At 32.6% G+C, this 21,533-nt stretch overlaps 1 protein-coding gene and 2 non-coding genes across 3 annotated transcripts; all 3 read right to left on the bottom strand.

Annotated features, from left to right (window-relative positions):
- Window positions 1-1,941: 1,941 nt before the first annotated feature.
- Window positions 1,942-2,064, bottom strand: LOC135149993 (small nucleolar RNA SNORD14). Its single transcript, XR_010288348.1, has one exon. It is a non-coding gene; the product is annotated as a small nucleolar RNA SNORD14 (small nucleolar RNA).
- Window positions 2,065-2,273: 209 nt separating this feature from the next.
- On the bottom strand, window positions 2,274-2,396 carry LOC135149982 (small nucleolar RNA SNORD14). The gene has a single exon (XR_010288337.1). It is a non-coding gene; the product is annotated as a small nucleolar RNA SNORD14 (small nucleolar RNA).
- A 2,923-nt stretch (window positions 2,397-5,319) lies between these two features.
- Window positions 5,320-8,608, bottom strand: LOC108210415 (probable serine/threonine-protein kinase At1g54610). The gene is made up of 7 exons (XM_017381686.2): window positions 8,090-8,608; window positions 7,659-7,943; window positions 6,992-7,309; window positions 6,579-6,800; window positions 6,278-6,372; window positions 5,975-6,083; window positions 5,320-5,807 (listed from the first exon to the last, which is right to left on the bottom strand). The coding sequence occupies exons 1-7, from the start codon at window positions 8,459-8,461 to the stop codon at window positions 5,463-5,465; spliced, it is 1,746 nt and encodes a 581-aa protein (XP_017237175.1). The 5' UTR covers window positions 8,462-8,608; the 3' UTR covers window positions 5,320-5,462.
- Window positions 8,609-21,533: the final 12,925 nt, after the last annotated feature.

Here is a 21,533-nt window from a genome sequence, read left to right as displayed (position 1 = left end):
GAAGAACTAAGAAGACGAAGAATCGACGAACAAGTCACAGCTTAAATGTTTAAATGACAAGGAATATTTAATTGAGCTAGTTACAGATGAACCAGACAGTACATTTGTGTATCAGCTCATCTGATTAAATATTCTACGTCAAAAGAAAGTGGCCATTCGTTCAAGTCGAAGATCTTAATTGTTTACAGAAGACTGAAGACTCTGAAGAAGAAGAAAAGGGATAATTGATTATCTAATTATTTAATCCACTTCTCAAAATAATTATATATGATGTGTAATTTATTTATTAAATTAATTCTATCTCGAATTAATTTAATTTATGAATTTATGCATTTAATATAATTAAGTGGATGTTAATTGGTTAATTAATTAAAGAGAAATAAGCATTTGTCTTGTTGGAATCAAAAGGAAAGACAATTTCCTTGATTGTCTTGAGAAATAACAAGGTAAGACAATCAAACAGATTGTCTTACCGTGCCATTTCCCTCCTCCAACACACGGTAAGACAATCCCTCAGATTGTCTTACCGTGCCCTGCTATTGTCTTACCGCATGGTTGGCAAGACAATCATTCTGATTGTCTTACCGTGTGGCTCCAAAGACAATCAGGATGATTGTCTTACCGTTTGGAGTGTCAGACAATGTCCCAGATTGTCTTACCGCTTCCCAAAGATTGTCTTACCACTTCTGATTGTCTTACTAAGCTATAGACAATGCTTATGATTGTCTTACCTTATGTTTTTCAGCAAGACAAAGTGCCAAATTGTCATAGCAACCACTAGATTGTCTTTGCACCTTTGTCTTGCCTAGTTCTTGAGATTTGCCTATAAATATGGCTCATTCTCCTTCATTTCTAAGTGTTCAAAGTGCTTGTAAGCTTTCAAGTTGTGCTAAACTTGCTATTCGTTAAAACCGCAGTTTACTGTGCTTTGATCATTCGGTTGTTTTGTTCCACCGAGTTAGAATACTTTCTGTCAAATTTATTCTACGAACTAGTGGACATTAAAACGAACCATATTAATTATATAACGACTTAAAACATTGTTATATTAATTAATCTTAATCTGATTAAAAAGTTACATTCCAATCAGATTTATTCCGCCGCGATTATTTTTAGTGACGATTGTATTCAACCCCCCTTCTACAATCGTTCCAGGACCTAACATTGTATCTATGATACAACTCATCTACGAGTATGTAGATCCTGACAAAAAAAATATTACATAATTTTCGAACGTAAATAAATTTTTTTTACGAATTAACTTTTATAAGTATTCAAGTTATACAACGGTTTTATGTTGAATTTGATTTTTATTTTACACAGAACTTTTATTTTTATAACTACAAAATCATAAGTTATATTTAATATATTTTTATAACTCAATTGCTATTTTGTTGCATATAAAAGGTTTTAAGTAAAACGAATAGATATAATAACATCATATTAATTATCAAAATATAATCAATATTTTAAATGTTATTCAAAAAAGAAGACTAAATTCTATCTATTATTTTAAACTATTATTGTATATACTTTTTCTATATAGTTACAATTTCTACGCATTTTTGAAAAAAAAAAAAAGGAAGACACAAATACAAAACATTTCATATCGAATGAAGTTTCATCCGACTCACAAAATTAGTCTTTTAAAAAAAATTACATATACACAAAATTAATTATTTTATCTTATTAAAACTATTATCTAAATATGAGATAATAATTTATTTTTATACATAATTTAAAAAATGTAAATGCCCAGCAGCGCGGGTTTAAATACTAATATATATATTGACTACAATTCATTGAAAGTTGAAAGTGAAGTTGAAATAGACAAGCTCAAATCGCATTAATTGTACCCATTTATATAAATAACTCTTTTTTACTTTTTGTCAGGATATAAATAACTCTTTTGTTGTATTGGAAAAAGCAAGAAAAATATATGATCTCAGACATCCAAGGAAGGATAATGCAGCATAATCTCTCAAGCCTGGCGAAGGCGAAAGATCTCAGGCGGCCACTGCGAATGTTTCTGAGAAACAAGCCTTAGATTTATCATCATCGAGACATCGACAATCACAGTAAAAAATATTATTCCATAAGATTTCATACAAACAAGTATAATTATTCATATAGACGCTGTTACAAAAACAAAATCGTTTTCAGAGAATTATTTAATAATTTTTAAAATCTACTTATAACTCGAATAAAAAAACAGCTCGAACAGTCGGGACTGAAGTATAGACTAGCCTCGTCAAGTCGAAAGGGGTGGGAATAGTCTCAGACATCCAAGGAAGGTTAAGCAGCATAATCTCTCAAGCCTGGCGAAGGCGAAAGATCTTAGGCGGCCACTGCGAATGTCTCTGAGAAACAAGCCTTAAAATATATCATCATCGACTCTCCCACCACAAAAAATTAATCGAACAAATATATAGAAAATAATAATATTAATAATGTTACTGCATATATATTACAGGGTCGGGATGCTAATGTATTTGAATGAAGAATGAGGACCCCAGAGGATGATTATATATATAAGGAGAGAGATGCAAGGGTTTAGGGTTTTAGCTGGTACTGAAAACCTATTTCAGCCTGGGCCATATCTTGGGCTTGTTTGTTCAGGGCCCAGAGTCGTCGGCCCATAATGTTTTCGGCGACACTGTTGGGATCTTGGGCGGCTGGGCCTTATTTGTAAATCAGAGAAAGGGGACGTTAGGGAGACTGAATATATTATTATTAAAATTAGAATCGTCATGAAGAAAGTTATTAGAAATAGATATTAATACGTAATTACTCTGTCCGTGCCTCCCATTTCTTATCAAATAGGTTGGGTACAGAGGTTAAGAAATATGTATAAAATGGTGGAAAAAGAAAGAAAAGTGGAGAACTGATGAGACCTATTAATTATTTTTAATAAATTTTAAACATAAAAAATTGAATGCGACATCCGAAAAGAAAAGTTTAAGGAAATAAAAAGGACGGATAGAATTTTTTTGAAAAATATTGTGAGGTTAAAGAGGGAGACATGGTGCAAGCGTGCGAGGACCACAAAAAGCAGCCGCATGACGGCATGAACATGATCCACCCAGTTTGTCTGTCTAATTTCAAGCCCATTAAATAGTATTGGGCCCCTCCAAACCTAACTCAACTAGGCCCCATCTACTTATTGCTTAACCTCACTTGCTCTCTCTGCAACCGCATCCTTGTCTTTTATCCTTATTTTATAGTCTTGTAATTAAACTATACATTTAATCAAACAAATTATTACATATCTTTATTTGCTTTCTGCACACTCATTAATCTATTAATCATCCATCATATCGCCCCTTTGCATCACGAAATTACAGTCTTAGAAAAATATATTAATATTAAAAAACAGTGATATTAATATTATGTGAAATCAGTATATCTAAAATTTGAAATTTTAGATATACTATGTGAAATCAGTATATCTAAATTTTAGATATACTGATTTCACATAAAAAGATCGAGATTGATAATATCATGATTACATTCAAAATTTACGAGCAAAAACACCAGCTTAAATATTATAATAGATTTACGAGTTTTATTTCATAACCATCGATTAAACTAAACCACACCAAATATATATCGTATATCCCGCTTACAACAGGATAAATTGTAAGCAAACCATGCCCCAACTCTGAAGAGTAGGAGGTTATTTTCGTGAAAACCTTCGGTTTACTGCAAGATAAAGTTTTGGGTGACATATATGTAAATAGTATCTTGGTCCATGATTTCTGACACATGGGACTCACCTCTATGATGAATTCATTTCGCAATGAATGATCTGAGTCTTTTCGTCAAAAGATGACGTCATAATTTCAAAACCTCTTATCGCTAATGCATCTGTCAATGACTGAGCTGAACCTTTTTCTTAAATTATAACGCCATAACACTCAAAACTTTTGTACAACTACTCTAATACACAGTCTCCAATCATTCTTATTTATTGTCATATCACCCGTGAGATTCAGGGGTCCCATGTCCAAACTTAATTTATCAGCCCACGTCCGACGAGGGCGACCTCTCTTTCTCTTGCCCCGAACTAATATGTGTTCGACTCTCTTGACCGCTACCCAGTGGTGAGTTACATTTGCGCCAAACATGTTCATACCAACGTAAACGCCCCTCATTTTCTTGAAGACGGACTTAACACCTAAAAGGTGTCGAAAAGTAACATTCGGTATATGATCTATTATGATATTATCACAAATCTAACACGACAATCATATTTCCGCTGTCTCTAACCTACGCTCCTGAGCCTTTCTCAATAACCACTCAGAACAATATAGTAATGATGGTCTGATTGCTACTTGATAGAATATATCCTTCAACTTCAAGGCACACTATTATCACATAACACACCAATTGCAGCCCTCCAGCGAAACCATCCTGTCGAAATACGATGCGTCACATTCGCGAAAATATTACAATTATTCCAAATAATAGAACCCAATTAGTTTGTGATACACAGCCCTCCGCAATACATATAACTACATCCTCCTCGTGAATCTTCTCGTCAAAATTGGCTCAGACGTACTCAATTTTAGAACACACGGTTCCTAGTGATAATATAAGCGGACCAATTTATATATGCAAGACATGATTAAAAATTTAAACATGCAATCATTCCTCTAATGCTAGTCGAATCTCCATCATCACTTTCATGATCAAATCAAGTTTCCCCATGGCCTATGCAGACCGCACTACTTTACCCAATGCAATGCTTTTAAATTTTGCATGGGTCCATATCCACCCTTTTTTTCTTCTACATGTTTTTTAGTTTGTTATATAATGCCATCTCAAGGTAGCTTATTCTTCAGAGCCAAACAGCTTTCAATACTCATGGAGAAAAGCAAATCATTCCCAGATTATTCTGGCTCCTACGTGGAAGCTCGGTTCGGGTTCGAGGATCGGTGCAAAGCCTTTAGCTTCAATGGCCACGGCCCAGGTGAAAATCCAGAGGCTAAGAGGAGGAAGAGAGTGTCCAGTTATAATATGTACACTGTGGAGGGTAAGCTCAAGTCTTCCTTCTTGAACAGTTTTAAGTGGATCAAGAACAAGTTTGGCTCTGACGGATACTATGATTGATTCGATGAGATATTATTTAATTCTCTCATGTCCTCCGAGCAAGTAAATTTAGGGGGTGTATTCAATTGAGATTCTGGTTTATGTGACGTTGAGGTTATGGAGATTATGTTTTAACCTTGGTTTATGTGAATATGTTTGCGATGAATGTGTAATTTCAAGTTTGTTAATTTATCACTTTCGAAATTGAAACTTGTTTAATCATAAGAATAAGATAAAAGATCTCTCTTGTCAGTAATTTGATTAAAGTACTTGGAAAAACAAGCAAGCAGAAAATTGTACAAGTAAAAACAGATGAGTTCAAGTAGAAATGAAATGTGATGTGCAGTAGAAAAAGATAGAGATTTCTGAGCTTAACGATCCTCCAAGCCGAAGAGTTTTGAAATCTTCTCCATGTCAAGTGTCCGGATGTCAACAGTGGACATGGACCTTCGATGGAGCCTGTTGATTCTGTTATCTTCAATAGGGTGGTTGACAGTTTCTGTGATAGAGGCCATCAAGATGGGAAAATTCTTGATGTTCTTGAGAGCATTTGGATGAGCTTCAGTGGTTGCAGAGCGGTTAAGGTCAGAACGTGGACGCGGGTAAGGTAAAGAAGGCGGCCTTTCTCTATTGCCCCCGCTTAAGTTTCTACCAGAGGAAGCATAAGCACCAACTACCATCTCTTGGCTTCGTGAGCTGGTCTCATCGTGCTTCTCCTGCTACCAAATAAGTTAATAATAATCGTCAACAAATTCATTTGAAATCCCAAATAAGTGCTGCACTGCTGATATAAAGAAAAAGTTGCACTACTAAGGTTTAACAAGATTGCTATTGCATAATCTTGGCCTCCCAAATGAGTTGTTTTCGGGTATGATAGATTTACCTCTCTGGAAGATTCTGAGATATCTTTGCCATCGTCGGTGCTTGAATCCTTCCTTTGATGACCCTGAAGATTATTAAGAGGCTGTTGCCTCTTCTTAACTTTTCTCCTCCTGGTAAGGTAGTAAAACAATTACTCCGAGTTCCTTAACAATTTTCAAATAGTTCACATTGTTTAATACTAAAGAAAAACTTCAAGTGTTATACTACTTAACTATTCTACAATTCTATGATTATGAATAAGTAGGATTACTTTAGTGGCAAAGGGTGCAGTTAATAGAAAACTAGAAATATATAGATTGCAGACCTTTTGCGATAAGCTGCTCGAGGTAGCACATCATCATCTTTGTACATGATAGGTAGGTCGCCAAGGTCGCATGCTAGTGGATTTGAAGTAAAGAACTGCAAGCAGGAATTAGCATTTAGTACAAACATAAGTAAATTTCTACAGCAATCATACTATGAATTAGAGTGATGAGGAAGATCTGGATTTGCTTAACTATGGATCCTAAAGTCAGACTTATAGTTGCAGAATTTTATGGGGCTTTATGAGTTATACCACCAACATAACTACAATGTCAGACACAAATTATTTAAAATGAACTCACTTCATTTTGAAGAGCAGAAGCAGCACTGCCACGATATGCTGGCTCTAGCGACAGAAGTACAGGCAACAGAGCTAATGCAGAGTCAGGAAGACTCCCAAATGCTTCGTAGAAACTAGGTTTATATTGTGATGGTGGTCGGAAAGTTGTTGGTGGTTTTATTTTCTTCCAATAGTCCTCTGGCGGTGAACCACAAAGCTTAAAAATCCTATGCAGTTGCTCCACCTGGATGAAGAAAAAAGCTCAAGACTGAAAGGATAAAGTCGATTTTTACAGAAATTTGCTAGCTTAAAATTTATGTTGGTGTTCTGAATTCATAAGAGAAATGTAAAATTTATGTTTTACTTTTAGTTGTGATGAACAGAAAGTAGTATTCTTTTTTGCTTCACAATTTTCCAACAGTTTAGTGAAATTACCTCTGTCCGCCCTGGCATGATCGGCCTTCCCATAAACATTTCTGCTAAGAGGCATCCTGCACTCCACAGATCGATACCAACTCCATACTCTGTAGAACCTAGAAGGAGCTCTGGAGCTCTATACCAGAGTGTCACAACTCGGCTTGTAAGAGGTCGCTTTTGTTTTGGTTGATAAAAGTTGGCTAGCCCAAAATCTGCAATCTTTAGCATTCCATTTTTGTCAATCAACAAATTAGATCCTTTTATATCCCTATGTAAGATTCCTCTCTCATGGATGTGCTCGAGACCTGAGAGAAGCTGTTGCATATAGCACTTGACCTGCAATTATGAGATGCATTGACATCAAACCAACTCGTAGAGTTTAGAAATATATATAATCCCACAAATTTCCATCTTCGTCCTAAATTTATGATCCGCGTCCTAAATGTTTAAAAATTCTAGTAACAGTCTAAAGATCTTCTTTTCTTCTTGTATATATCTGCAAAATTTCACATACATAACTGAACTGGATAAGTAGGTTCCCGTTTGATCTGGCGCTAGCGTTCTGGTGGTTTTTTTTTCCCTTTCAAATTTTAGGCACTTAAAAGTTGAGCATAACTATAACTTGCCATAAGAAAGAACAAAAATAGGCAAAGCAACGGAACATGTAAAATTTTGATCAACAGACCTGTGTTTCAGTTAGTCTTCCCTCTGGACGAGAGATAACCTTGGATAAGTCTGACAGCATGAAGTCGAAGACTAAGTAAAGACTATATTGCATCCTCGACGTAGCTAGCCCTTCCAGCTTAATAACATTAGGGTGATCCAATTTCTGCAAGACGATGATCTCTCTTGCCATAAATTTTATACTCTCCGGCTCTGCAGTGTCAAATCGCACCTTCTTCAAGGCAACGATCTTTCCTGTGTCCCTGTCTAGAGCTTTGTACACATTACTATATGTTCCCTGGCCAATCTGTAAACACAGGAAAAAAAAAACAGCTTCAATGTGCTTTCTTATTGATAAGAGGGCTTCTGGCTATGCTTAATGATTTGGGAAACTTAGCAATGACTACGATCGTTTAGATAAATGCTGAGAAAAATGAATAGCTACCAACCAACCTTAGCAAGTTTATCATAGGAATCGGCACTCTTAGGAACCAAAGAGGCCAAAACATCACCAGGCATATTATCAACAAGCCATTTAGGCCATCCATCGACCAATTCATCCGAACCGATCTTTTTCACGACAATCCTCTGTGAAACATTTCCAACCCCATTACCATTTTTTCCTTCCTCCTCTTTACCAATCTTCCTATCCCCATCGACACTCTTCTGATCATCGGCCTTAATGTCATCCTTCTCCGCCACTTTCTGACCATTGGATTTCACTCCAGAACCTCCTTTGACATAACCATTCTGAATTTTCTTCTTTTCAAGACTCTGAGTCTGAGGTGGGGAGTACTGCAACCCCTTGGCCTGAACACACCCCATGGCCTCTTCTCTCGGCTGCGAATATAGGAATATCTCTAGCCTATATGAAAACTCTGTTTTAATGATAGCTAGCTAGGCGACATAATAACAGTATATATTGATGAGAAAAATGCAGTGGCAATAAATTGAAAAAGATGGTAGAATTTAGTGTGTGAAGACAAAAGGAAAGGAAGGAAAAAATCGAGCCGGCATCACATTGTTAAGTAGTTCTGCAATATGACAGAATCGAAATGTCGTTTTCAACAGAAAATCTTGTATTCTCCGTAATGACAGAAAGGAGGAGGAAAGATTGAAGACATATCTCCATTTTCAAGGAGACTGGACTACATTAACAATGAAGTGAATTTTATTTTATTCTGTGTTTCTAGTTCCACAAGTGCATGCAGACGGAGTTCTGACAGTGTATACCAGGATCACATCAGATATGGACGGATTTGTTAGTTGTATCCTCAAATATTAGAATTGAAATTTAAATACTCACCATTTAGCTGCTAGCTTATTCGAGTATGGCCAAATCAAAGATGGGTATCAGGTGTCCATTTTTACCAGAAACTCTGAGGAGTACAAAAACTTGATTAAAATCCAAGATATTAGCTATGAATTCTTCTAGATTGATCCAAATATTACAGCGTTAAGCGTTAAATGAATCATAGTTTATCATCAATTGTTGAAAGTTGAACTTAGCGTGCATGTTACTTGTCCTGAATAATGTTAGAAGCCAGTCTTAGAAATGATGTTCTAGTGCACACAGACGATTCCTCGGAACAGACAGATGTTAAGTAACCAGCTCATCGAATCCTTAAGGTGTTATAGGAAGGCCCTAACATGATCACACTTATTCAACAATTAACACCACTAATATCCGCCCATCTGTGGAAAGCGAGACAGAGTTTTTTTAGTCGGAGGAACAAGGTTGGAAACCTAAGCAAGCAAGCTGCTATTAAAATGCATGAGCTGACTGTGGTACAGATATGCACGGCAGTTCTTAGTGCCTCTTTGGCAAACAAAGCTTGTGACTTTTTTTTGTCAAGAAGCCGAATTCTCCTTTGCTTGACCCGTTTGTGTAAAAAGCCAGAAGCACTCATAATTAGAAGCTAAGAATCCAGTAGTTTGCTTGACCAAAGGAATGAAGAGAATAGAGGGGAAACAAATCATGCAAGAGAGGATGAAAAAGATGTGGGATTGCAGATTTTTTATGACCAAGTTTTTAAAGAAAAGCACTAGTGTTGGATTACAGTATTTAGTCACAAATTTGTGAGATTGAAGTCGTAATATATACTTCATGTGTATTCCCTTCTTCAATTGCCCGTGTGTAGTCTAGTTCTCTTCGTGTGATCAATGTACCAACTAAAAGTATTCTTGGAAATCTCAAAACTACAAGAAAATCAAGTTCTTCCAACCGATCCGATGATAAGCAGGAAAAGATCCCTAACCCGTAAGAAAATATTAAATCGGTTTTTATAGTACGTAGTCAAGTGCACATGCTAAGTATTAAATTTTAAAAGTTTAACTTACAGCTCCTGCTTCTAATAATGATGGATCCCTTGTTATATAAAAAACTACAACAATCATAATCAACTTAACACGCAAAAAATTCAGAGCTTATCATGTGCCCATCACACTAAACAAACTGATATTTTATTTAATGATTCATTACTAAATTCAAAAACCAAAAATTTCAAGCGAGAAGTGATCATTTAAAAGGTTGTTAGCTTATAGATTTATCAGCTTCAAAATTGTGGGTCTGGCCATAAACACCAGTAGCTGATACTCCCTCCGTCCCATTTTAACTGCTTTTGACTTTTTTACACGTATTTTAAGATGTTAAAAAAATTACATCTAAACATGATTATTTTTTATAAAATTTATATCAAATAAAAGTTTAGAGTCTAAACTTTTATTTGAGATAAGAATTGAAATTTTTTATTGAGTGTGGATATTGTTTTTTTACACCTCAATATACGTGTTAAAAAGTCAAACATCAGTTAAAATGGGACAGAGGGAGTACTACTTAATTGGTGAACTCGAGTACCGAATGTTAGTTGAAGGACTTGGCAATACATTCTGCAAACATAATGCTAACGCTCTCATGACTCATGACATCTAAATTCCAACCTCAATGATTTTCAAACTCATCTAAGATCGAATGAAATTTCAAAGCCCTTACTTTCGTCTGCATCGTGCAATACTTTGGACCACACGTATGCTCCCTCGCTAATCGCTATCTAGTGGACTAGAGCTGCCGCGTTTATATATTTATCAGCAACAGTAGTACAGTGTGCACACTCATCATCTGGGGAAGCCAATACTGTAGAATCGTCATATGCCATGATGCCAGTGTCTTATTGTGGTAATTGGTGCTGCATGAATTTATAAGAACATGTTGATCTGCATTGCACACGTGCACATGGTTGTTGATGCCACTGTTTGTTCATTAATATTTAATCCTACTGGCTGATTTTGGGTATCTTTTCATGTGTTTCAAGCTGTATGCATTTATTGGTTCATAGCTTCTTCAGTTCCAGGAGGCTGTCGATTTTAATTATCTGCAATCACCCCTCTGAAGGTTAATTTATGAGTGATGGAGTTGTGTTTTATGCGCTTTGTTTCCTTCGCATCTGTAGATAATTCAACGGTCAATTCATGCACCACGGTTATATATTATACGCGACCATGTCCTAATGACGGTCAATTCATGCACCACGTTTATATATTATACGGATCACGGTTATATATTCTGACACAACTAGACTTCCGTTGTTGAACTGTTGCAGATTCGTCGCACAAATTTGCTAACGAAAAAAAACCGTTGCTATTTAGGTACATATGAGTGTAAAACACAACTAGACGTCCGTTGTTGAACCGTTGCAGGTTCGTCGCACAAATTTGTCAACGAAAAAAAACATTGTAAGAAGTTCCCTACGGCGATTTATGCAACGGAATTACCGACAGAATTTGGTGATTTGCCGACGGAAATTGTTGTTGCAGCCTGCGAAAATTCTTGTAGTGTCATGATAAACCGGTGTTATAACTTAGTGCTGATAAATACTAGATGCGATATGATCCGGTGTTATTAAACGTGGTAAAAGGCAAATAAAAAATAGTTGTTATTATTTACGGTTGATAAATACAACTGATAAATAAGTATCATAAAATATATTGTAACAATTATTTGTCAGGATTGGTAATCCGCATAACATGTGTGTGTAGATTTCGACAAAATGATACTATCATTTAGGGAAGACTTCATACTTTATACATATGATAGGATATATAATATGATGAGATTATGAATTGGTTGGATAACATAAGTTTAGAGCCAACTTTGATGCATGGGTTCGACCATCTTTTTCAAAGGATGGTTCATGGTTTGATGCATGGGTTCGACCATCTTTTTCAAAGGATGGCTCATGGTGTATTCTGATTTGTGAAACGTGATATACCTTGTCTTGTCTCCAGCAGAATAGCAGATATTTCACAAATATGTACCATCTCTGCTCCCATGTTTTTACAGTAGTCTTGTCACATGCAAGCTTCAAAATACTCACCAAAACAACCATTCTTTTGCTTTACCATTTTTTCTTGTTTTTGTGTGTTCTCAACCTCCCACACCACGCCCTCAACTGGGAAAACTTTTGGTATAGCATCTGCATCGTGACCTCTGAAAGTCTATTTTTTCGGAACGACAAATTTTATTAATATATCGAAATTAATAAAAAGTTAGATACTCTCACTATCTCAGCAGCTACTTTAATGCGGTATTATTATTCGACACCTATTTGGGGACTTATAAAGTATAATTTCATAATAATTTTTTAAAAAAAATTCCTGAATAAAAATTTAATGTTTAAATTTTTATTAAAAATAAAAATTTGAAAAATATTATAAAATTATATTTTATATGAGTGTTGACCGCAAATGTAAATAAACGTAAATAATCTGCTAGGACAGAGTGAGTGAGCATATTTATCTGTTAAATCCAAATTCTACTGTATGGATGCTCGTGTCTCTTGTCTGATCTCTCTGTGAGCTGCGGCCAGCCTGGGCTTCTGGCTCGAGCTCATTTAGTGGGTGTTTGGTAAAGGGGCTTCTTGGCTTTTTTTGACATAGAAGTCGACTTTGCTTAAATCGAGGTGTTTGGCTGATTATGAGAAGCATTTGTATTGAAGTTTAAAAGCCCCAAAAAAGAAGTTAGGAAACCTAGCTTATTTTGGGGATTTAGCTTCTTCTATCACTTATAATCAATATATATCCAAACACTTTTGATAACTTATAAGTCCAAACCAACTTTTCATTTATAATCCACTTCTTTATTTTAAGCAATAAGTCACATCTTTTAAGTTCAGCCAAACGGCCCCTTAATTGGAAACATGCATGGCCCTGTAAGGCCAATGAGTTCTGTAGGTCCATTGTCTAGCCCATCTAATTCAGCTTCATTTATTTTTAACTTTTTCATGTAAAAAGTAAATTAATTAAATTCAGTTTAGTGCGGATGAATAAAGTTCTCATTTTCAATATATCTCAATATATTTATAAGAAATTTAATACAAACAAATTTTATCTTTTAATTGCATTGGTATCGTCTTCTTTTTTTTCTTAGCAGAGTTCATTGCTAATAAGTTGCATTGATTATTAGGTTATTTCGAGATGACAGAATTCTTAATTTCAATTACTATATGACAAATATTTACTTTTAAAATGATACTTTTTCCTAAATCTCGAATGATCGAGAAATAGTATGAATAATTAGATCATAAAAATCTTGTATGTTCAAGAATCAAATTTGAAATTTGAAAATATATATTTCAGAAATAAAATGTAATACTAAATCGTAGAAAATCTCAAATGTTCGAGAACTAAATTTGAAATATAGAATAATATAAGTCAAAATTCTCTCTCCTTAAATATTTGACATTTGATTTTGGTACATATTTTTAAATATACTGATCGCATAATTAATATTATTATTTTAAACATTTTAGTTTTTAAATAAAAATAGCAATCTTATACTTTAATTTATAAAAGAAAATTTCAAACTATTAAATTTAAATATATAATTAAATACTTAGAAACATATGTTAAAAATTTTAATGGCAAATATTTGAACAAAGGACAGTATTACTTATTAGTAATATAATATTTACTATATTCATAAACTCTATAATTATTCATATTTAAAGTAATATAGTATTTTAATTTTAATTATTTATTATATATACTTCGATTAAGAAATAAATATATAAGGATTAATCGGATTTCAAAAATCGAATCGGTGGCCGATCTTGCATAAAATTAATCGGGGATTAATAGAACACTGCATATTACAGCTATCTTAAAATCGAAGATACATGCAGGTGAAATAGTTATTAAGATGAGAAGACAATAATTGCATGTAGGGTCAAAGCTAAATTCTTTCTTGTCATGTAATATACATATCTCCCGTGTGGGCATTGATTTTTCATTCTCATCTTTCTCCTCTCTTTTATTTTGTTTCTTGCTTTATATCATCTGCTAAAATAGTCTAATAAGTAATGAATGTACTTTGATCACAACTATCGTCTCCTACAAACAACTCCCAAAATTAAATTTTGGCCCACACATTCTCTATCCAACCAACATCTCTATTGTTAATCATGGATCTGCCACCATTTTCATCTCTTCTTTTCATTTATATATATATATATATATATATATATATATGTGTGTGTGTGTGTGACGAATAATTTTGGTTAACAAGATTTGAGATTTTAAAGTTTGTGGAAAAAAGGACTGAAGCTTAAGAAATATCTTAATTTATCTCAAATATCGAATTTTATCTTCCAAGATGTTTGCGTACATATACTTTGAGTTAATCAAGTCACGCAGTTGTGTTGTTATTAGGTTTAACTAGTAGTATTATCTGACTTTAGGAACATGTTACGTCAAATCTTGAATTAATTGATTCTAATATGATATAATTTTGAATTGTTATATCTTCTGAATATAAAAGATATCGTTAAAAGATATTTTATGTAATTATTATTTATTTCTTCTTATTTAAGAGATGATTATTACTACTGATCAAGTAATTAATTATTAATCTGAATTAATAAAAAAAATTATAAGATTATGCCAGAATATGACATAACCGTGACAATTTTTCATATCTCATTCTTATTTCGGTGATTAATTAATTTCCTTTGCTATTTAAAATATGAAATTGTAAACATTTTAGCTTCGAACTTTTTATTTTTTTGGGCAAAAGTTTAGCGCGAATTTCATTAATACTCTGAAGACTCAATCGGAAACCCCAACTGATCATGCAACCATGTTGAAAACAAATAAACAAGCTAAATAATTAGTCGCTTGTTTCCGGCTTGCTTAACTAACTGAATACAAATATTTTAGAAAATTAAAAATAAAGACAATGGTAATTTCTTGAGCAATCCAATCTCCTGAAAATATCAGCTTCACAATTGACCCTTAAAGTAATTTCATCAATAGCGCACTGTTCACATGACTCAGTTGGAAAAACTGAGTTTACAGGCCTCATGTTATGAACATATATTTTTTGTAAAAATTGAGCACATGCGATTTTCACTACCATTACAAATGCACCCCGCTATCTACCTGTCGGACACCAGTTAAAATGTTATTGATGCAAAATCTCCATATCTCCCAATACACTGTAAAATTCATTTTCAATACAAACCCATCGCATAAAGCAAGACACATCGCATAGAGCGAGACAATCAAACACATAAATAATAAAAACAACAAAAAAAACCAAATGAGTTTTTCGAATATTGTGGAACAAAATTCGAATTTTTTGAAGAAAAAACATACATAGAGGATTATTGATAGAAAATTAAAAGAAGTGAAAAGGTATTGTGCATATGGAGAGGGGTGGCTAGAGAATTGAGATAGGGATGGAAATGGTAGAAGAGATGGACAAAGAGAAAGAGGCAGCTAAGGTAGGGGAAGATTGAGCGGCTGACTCTCGTAGCTTCGAATTTTTTAAAATAGTTATCCAATAACCATATCTCGATTAACTTTTACTATTATAGTGCAACGAAGTATAACGAGAAAAATAATGTCATGAGGAGCCCGTTTGGCTGATTTTATGACTTATGACTTAACGTGAGTTAACGGATAAGCTGAGAATTTAAAATGTCTGTTTGGATAATTTTGACTTATTAATGAATTATGAGTTATTAAAAATAAAAGTGATTCATGAGTAACTTATGACTTATTAGTAATTTTTATCGAAAAAAGGTTCAAAAAAATTTAGTCACTGAAAAACCTACCTCAAACTAACTTCCGATTTCAAGTCAGTTTTTCATGTCAGTTTCTGGCTTATTAAGTGCATGTTTGGGCACCGAACTTATGGCTTTTTGTGCTTAAAAAGCCAACTTCTACTTTTCTTTGACCTGTTTGTGTAAAAAGCCTGAAACACTTAAAAAAAGCTAAGAATGCTAACTTTTGTTTCGGAATTTTTGCTTATTTTCCAAACAATTTAATCACTTATAAGTCTTAATTTACTTGTGACTATAGTCCACATCTTTGCTTTAAGAAATAAGCGTCTTTTTAAAAGCTTATCCACACGGCCCCTAAGCTTATTTCTACCTTATTACACAAACAGACAATTTTCAACTTAAAATCATAGATGACGTAAAACTCGGGCTTTAAGCCGGACAAACACGGTCTAAGCGGAAAATGAGATTAGGGGTGAGCAAAACCGAACCGGAACCGAAAAACCAGACCGAACCGTGTAAATTCGGTTCGGTTCGGTCCTAGTTTTCTGAAAATTCGGTCCATTCGGTCCGGACCGAATGGACTGAAATAAAGTTCGGTTCGGTCCGGTCCGTAAAAAATATTTCGGTCCGGACCGAATAGACCGAATAGTCCAAAATATGTATAATTTAATTTATATTTATATTATATATATTTTATATGTTATATTTATAATATCTAATTTGTAAATATAATTATATCTACCTTTAATAAATAGGGGGTGATTAATCAATATGAAAATTTCAAAATAAATCATGAATTTTAGTTTTATTTATAATATAATTTTTTATTTTTAAAATAATTTCGGTTCTTTTGGTCCGGACCGGACTGAATTATTTCGGTTCGATCGGTTCGGTCCATTATAAAACTTCGGTCTAGTTCGGTCCGAAAAAAATTCAAACTTCGGTTCTCGGTCTATTCGGTTCGGTCCGGTTTTGGACCGAACCAACCGAATGCTCACCCCTAAATGAGATTGACATGGGCACATAGGAAATACTCCTTCCGTCCCGCCAGATTGTTTACGTACACTGTTTGCACGTATTTTGAGGTTCTCGTAAAGTATAATTTTATAATATATTTTTAACTTTTCCTTGTTTTGAATAAAAGTTTAAACATCAAATTTTTTTTAGGATTTTTTATATAAATAAATATATAATGTAAGTATAGTTTATAGGAGTCTTAAAATGCATGCCAAAAATTAACGTAAATAACGTGATGGGATGGAGGGAGTACTTTGAAACATTAACCACTATTTTTTCTTTAAACTGAAATTGTTAAATTTAGTAAAACTTGTTGTTTTTCGGTTTCTTGAAATTCCGTATAAATTTCGCATTAATTGGTGAATAGGTGGAAATTCAAAATTCATTTACCGTGGCTCTAATAAATCAAAAGTGTTGGGTGTTAACAACTACTCCCTCTGTCCCTCTCATTTCTTTACAGTTATTATTTTAGGATGTCCCTCTCATTTCTTTACGTTACTATAAATAGTAAGTTTTTTCATCATTACACCCACTATCTTCCCCCACTATCTCATATTTAACAATAAAAACTACTATTACACCCACTACTTTCCTCCACTATCTCAAATCTATTATTAAATATTGGTAGGTCCCACCACTTTACCCACTTTTCATCTAACTTTACTCATTTTTTATACATTGTCTTGGTCTCCGTGTCCCCCTCCAATGTAAACAATTGAGGGGATGGAGGGAGTAGTAAATGAGTAGGGCTTTTTGTCATATACTCCATCTTTAAGCTTTAACAATAATTGTATAGGCGTGCTTGTGCACGTGTGGTGTTGATTTTTTTGCTAAACTTCTTGTAGTCCATCCCCTCCTATCACTGTTTATCAATTTTCAGCGGTTGATCGTAATACAGATTACAGGAATCATTGCCTCGTGGAGTAAGCCCTAACCAGTAAGTGGGAGGTTTGTGTAGGTGTTGGCGACTTGCGTTATGCACGTAAGAGTAACTCCAAGGGGCTCTCTAAACAAGCTCCTAAGTCTAAAATTTAGGAGCAAATCAAAATTTAGTGCTCCAATGGGCTCCTAGATGCTCTTTAAAAATTTAGGAGCCTACTCTCTCCCCTTTCTTTTAAAGAGCATCTAGTAGCTCCTAACTCAATACTCCCTCTGTTTTTTTTTATATGTCACTTTTGACTTTGGCACGTATCTTTAGGTGCATTGACCGGTTAGCAAAAATTATTATTTTTAATTGATTTTTTTTGTGAATTAAAATTTTGATTATATATTTTTATTCAGAAAAAGAAAATTTCAAAAAAATACTTTTAACTACCCGGTCAAAGCACTTAAAAGTGTGTGCCAAAAAGTCAAACGTCATATATTAAAAAACGGAGGGAGTATTATATTATTTTTCCTTCAATCTTCTCTCTCTTTTAGTTAACTTTTTCCTCTCATTTATATAAAATAAATATAAAATGTGAATAAGGAGCCAAATATAAATAGTAGCATTGGAGTTCTCACGTTTTCCGATGTATTAACTTACTAGGAGCCACATTTTATATTATTATTTAGGGAATTATTTAGGAGTACCGTTGGAGATGCTCTAATGCTTATAGTTGTACAGATAATAAGCGCGTGAATAACAAAATAATCTTTTTTTTCTTTCAAAAAATAACAAAATATTCTTTTATATTTTATATTTTTTTAAGAGGAGGAGATAATTCAATAAATAACAGTCTCTAGAAGGATATATATGAAGAAGGATGCGGGCGTCTCTAGAATTGTTCGATTCAGTCTTCTGATTTTTCTTAAATTTCTGATAGAAAATATAATTATAATTCAAAAATTCAGGTTCAAAAATTCTAAATTTAATACAGTTTTTTTCTTATTATATTTCCCGACTTGCAGCAATATATACTCAACGAAGCTAATGACCTTGCATCTAAGACAAGGCAAAAGACACGAGACTAACTAATCAGACAGAAGCAACAAAATCAAATATAAAGGAGAATGCAGGGCGGTGACATGGCGAATTGTTCGATCCAGTCTTATAAAGATTAATTCTTTTATTTATTTAGTAATCATAAAAGAGTAGAATTCTATTTATTCAAAATAACAATTATAGAACAAATATAATAAAAAAATATAATTCTTATTTTCAAAAGTTATAAAATTTACTCCTTCCGTCCCAATGAATTGTATGCGTTATTTTTTGGCACGTTTTTTAAGACTTTTTTAAAAAGTTCCACAATATATATTTAAAATTTTCTTTTTCTGAATAAAAATTTGATGTTTAAACTTTTATTCATAAAAAGAAAATTTTAAAAAAATATTATGGTACTATATTTTATCAGAGTCTCGAAATGCGTGCAAATAGTGAACGTATATATCCCATTAAGACGGAGGGAGTATAATATTATTTTATTAATTTTTTTAAATTATATATCTAAAAAATATAAACCAACATCGTCCGGAATCTCAAATTGTCTAAACAAGTTCATAGCGCTAAACTCACGTCGTTCCATAATGATTAATAAGATAGCATCTCTATTATGAAAATATCATAAAAACATCTTTGAGATGTTCGCAACCTCATTCAAATAGTATGCATGAACTTAAAACATATCTCGATAATAGTTCGATTTAGTCTTATAATTTTCTTGAATTTCGAATAGATACAAAATTATAATTCAAAAAATAAAGTTCAAGGATCTTAAAGGTGATACAATTCTTTTTTATTGGATTCTAAAAACAATAAAATTCTTTTCTTATAATTTTCTTAAATTTCGGATAGAAAATATAATTATAATTTAAAAAATCAGGTTTAAGGATTCAAAAAGTTAATACAATTTTTTTCTTATTTAGGAATCCTAAAAAGAATAGGATTATATTTATTTAAACTAATAATCATATAGATAAAATACTATTTTATATTTAAAATCGTAAGGTAATATGTACAATTTCTATTTTCGATTTACTCTTATAATTTTATTAAATTTTGAATAGGAAATAAAGAATTATAAAGATAATAATCATTAAAAAAAAGTAATAGCAAAAAAATTAGAACCATAAAAGAACAATAATTTTTAACTAATAAATAGGAATCATAAAATAAGAATAATTAACAAATAATATGATATATAAAATAAGAATCATATATTGATTTTATGATAATGTAAATGATTCCTGATGTGTTTGACGGGCACGGGAAGTGACCCAAACTAATATTTATATAAATAATAATAATTTTTCTATTAGTATTATGTTTGACGGGAAAGTGGCTAAAAATTATATTTAAGATTTGTAAGGTAATATGTACAAGTTCTATTTTCGATTTAGTCTTATAATTGTTTTTAAATTTTGGATAGAAAATATATTTATAATTTAAAAAATCAGGTTCAAGGATTTCAAAAGTTAATACGATTCTTTTCTTTTTGGATTCGAAAGGTAATACAATATTCTTTTCTTATATAGGAATCCTAAAAGGAATAAGATTATATTTATTTAAACTAACAATCATAGATAAAATACAATTTATGTTTAAGATTTGTAAGTAATACGTACAATTTTTATTTTCGATTTAGTCTTATAATTTTCTTAAATTTCAAATAGAAAATAGAGGATTGTAAAGATAATAATCATTAAAAAAAATTCATATCAAAAAAGTTAGAACCATAAAAGAATAATAATTTTTAACTAATAAATATGAATCATAAAATAAAAATAATTAATAAATAAAAGAGGAATCATATATTGAGTTTATGATAATGTAAATGATTCTTGGTTAGTATTGTGTTTGACGGGCACGGGCGGCCCAAACTAATTTTTATCTAAATAATTATAATTTTTGTATAAGTATTATGTTTGACAACAAAGCGGCTAAAATAACTTTTTATCTATGTTATAATATTTTTTTTTTGTTAAAACGGGATCACGGTTCAAAATAATTTTTATCCAATTATAATCTTTAATTTTATCATAATTAGAATAATTTTTATTAGTATTGCGTTTGATAGTAAGGCGACTCAAACTAATATCTAAATTATAATGTTTTGTTATTAGTATTGTTGTGTTTGACAAGAGAGCGGCTAAAACTAATTTTGATCTAAATTATAATATTTAATTTTATCATAAAAATAATAATTATGGATTAATATTATCTTTGACGGGAAGGCGGTTCAAACTAATATTACTATTAGTATTGTGTTGACAGGATGACCACTTAAACAAATTTTTATACTAATTATAATATTTTTTTTATTAGTGATATGTTTAACGGGAAGATGACTCAAAATAATTTTTATATTATTATAATATTAATTCGTATTAAAATTTATAATGCAGCTGCGAAGCGCGGCTTTATTCACTAGTATATCAACATAAAGGAGAAGCGAGGGGCGTGTAGTTGGTGCCTCTCAGATAGCTACGTTCTATTTTTCTAATTTCTGGAATTTTCGGATGAAAAATATCGAAAATAAAAACTACCTTTTTCAGTTTCGGATATATTGGAAGCAAGTTTCAGAATTACCTTTTTCAAAATCTGGAATTTTTGGATGAAAAATATCAAAAATAAAAACTACTTTTTTTAATTCGGTTTGGCTAGTGTGTGCCCATGGGCACATGCTAAGCGCGGAAATTTTTGTATTTGGGAGATTTTGATTGGTGTGGTTGGTGTATTTGCAGGGGGGTCCACCATTATCATGAGATAGGAGCCAATCAAAATGATCCAAGCACAAAATTTTCCGCGCTTAGCATGTGCCCATGGGCACACCATAGAAAAACCGTTTTTAATTTTGGATATATTGGAAGCAAGTTTCAGAATTACCTTTTTCAAAATA

Source organism: Daucus carota, chromosome 1 (assembly GCF_001625215.2).
Source record: "Daucus carota subsp. sativus chromosome 1, DH1 v3.0, whole genome shotgun sequence".
NCBI classification, from domain to species: Eukaryota; Viridiplantae; Streptophyta; class Magnoliopsida; order Apiales; family Apiaceae; genus Daucus; species Daucus carota.
This window is presented reverse-complemented; position numbering and strand designations above follow the sequence as displayed.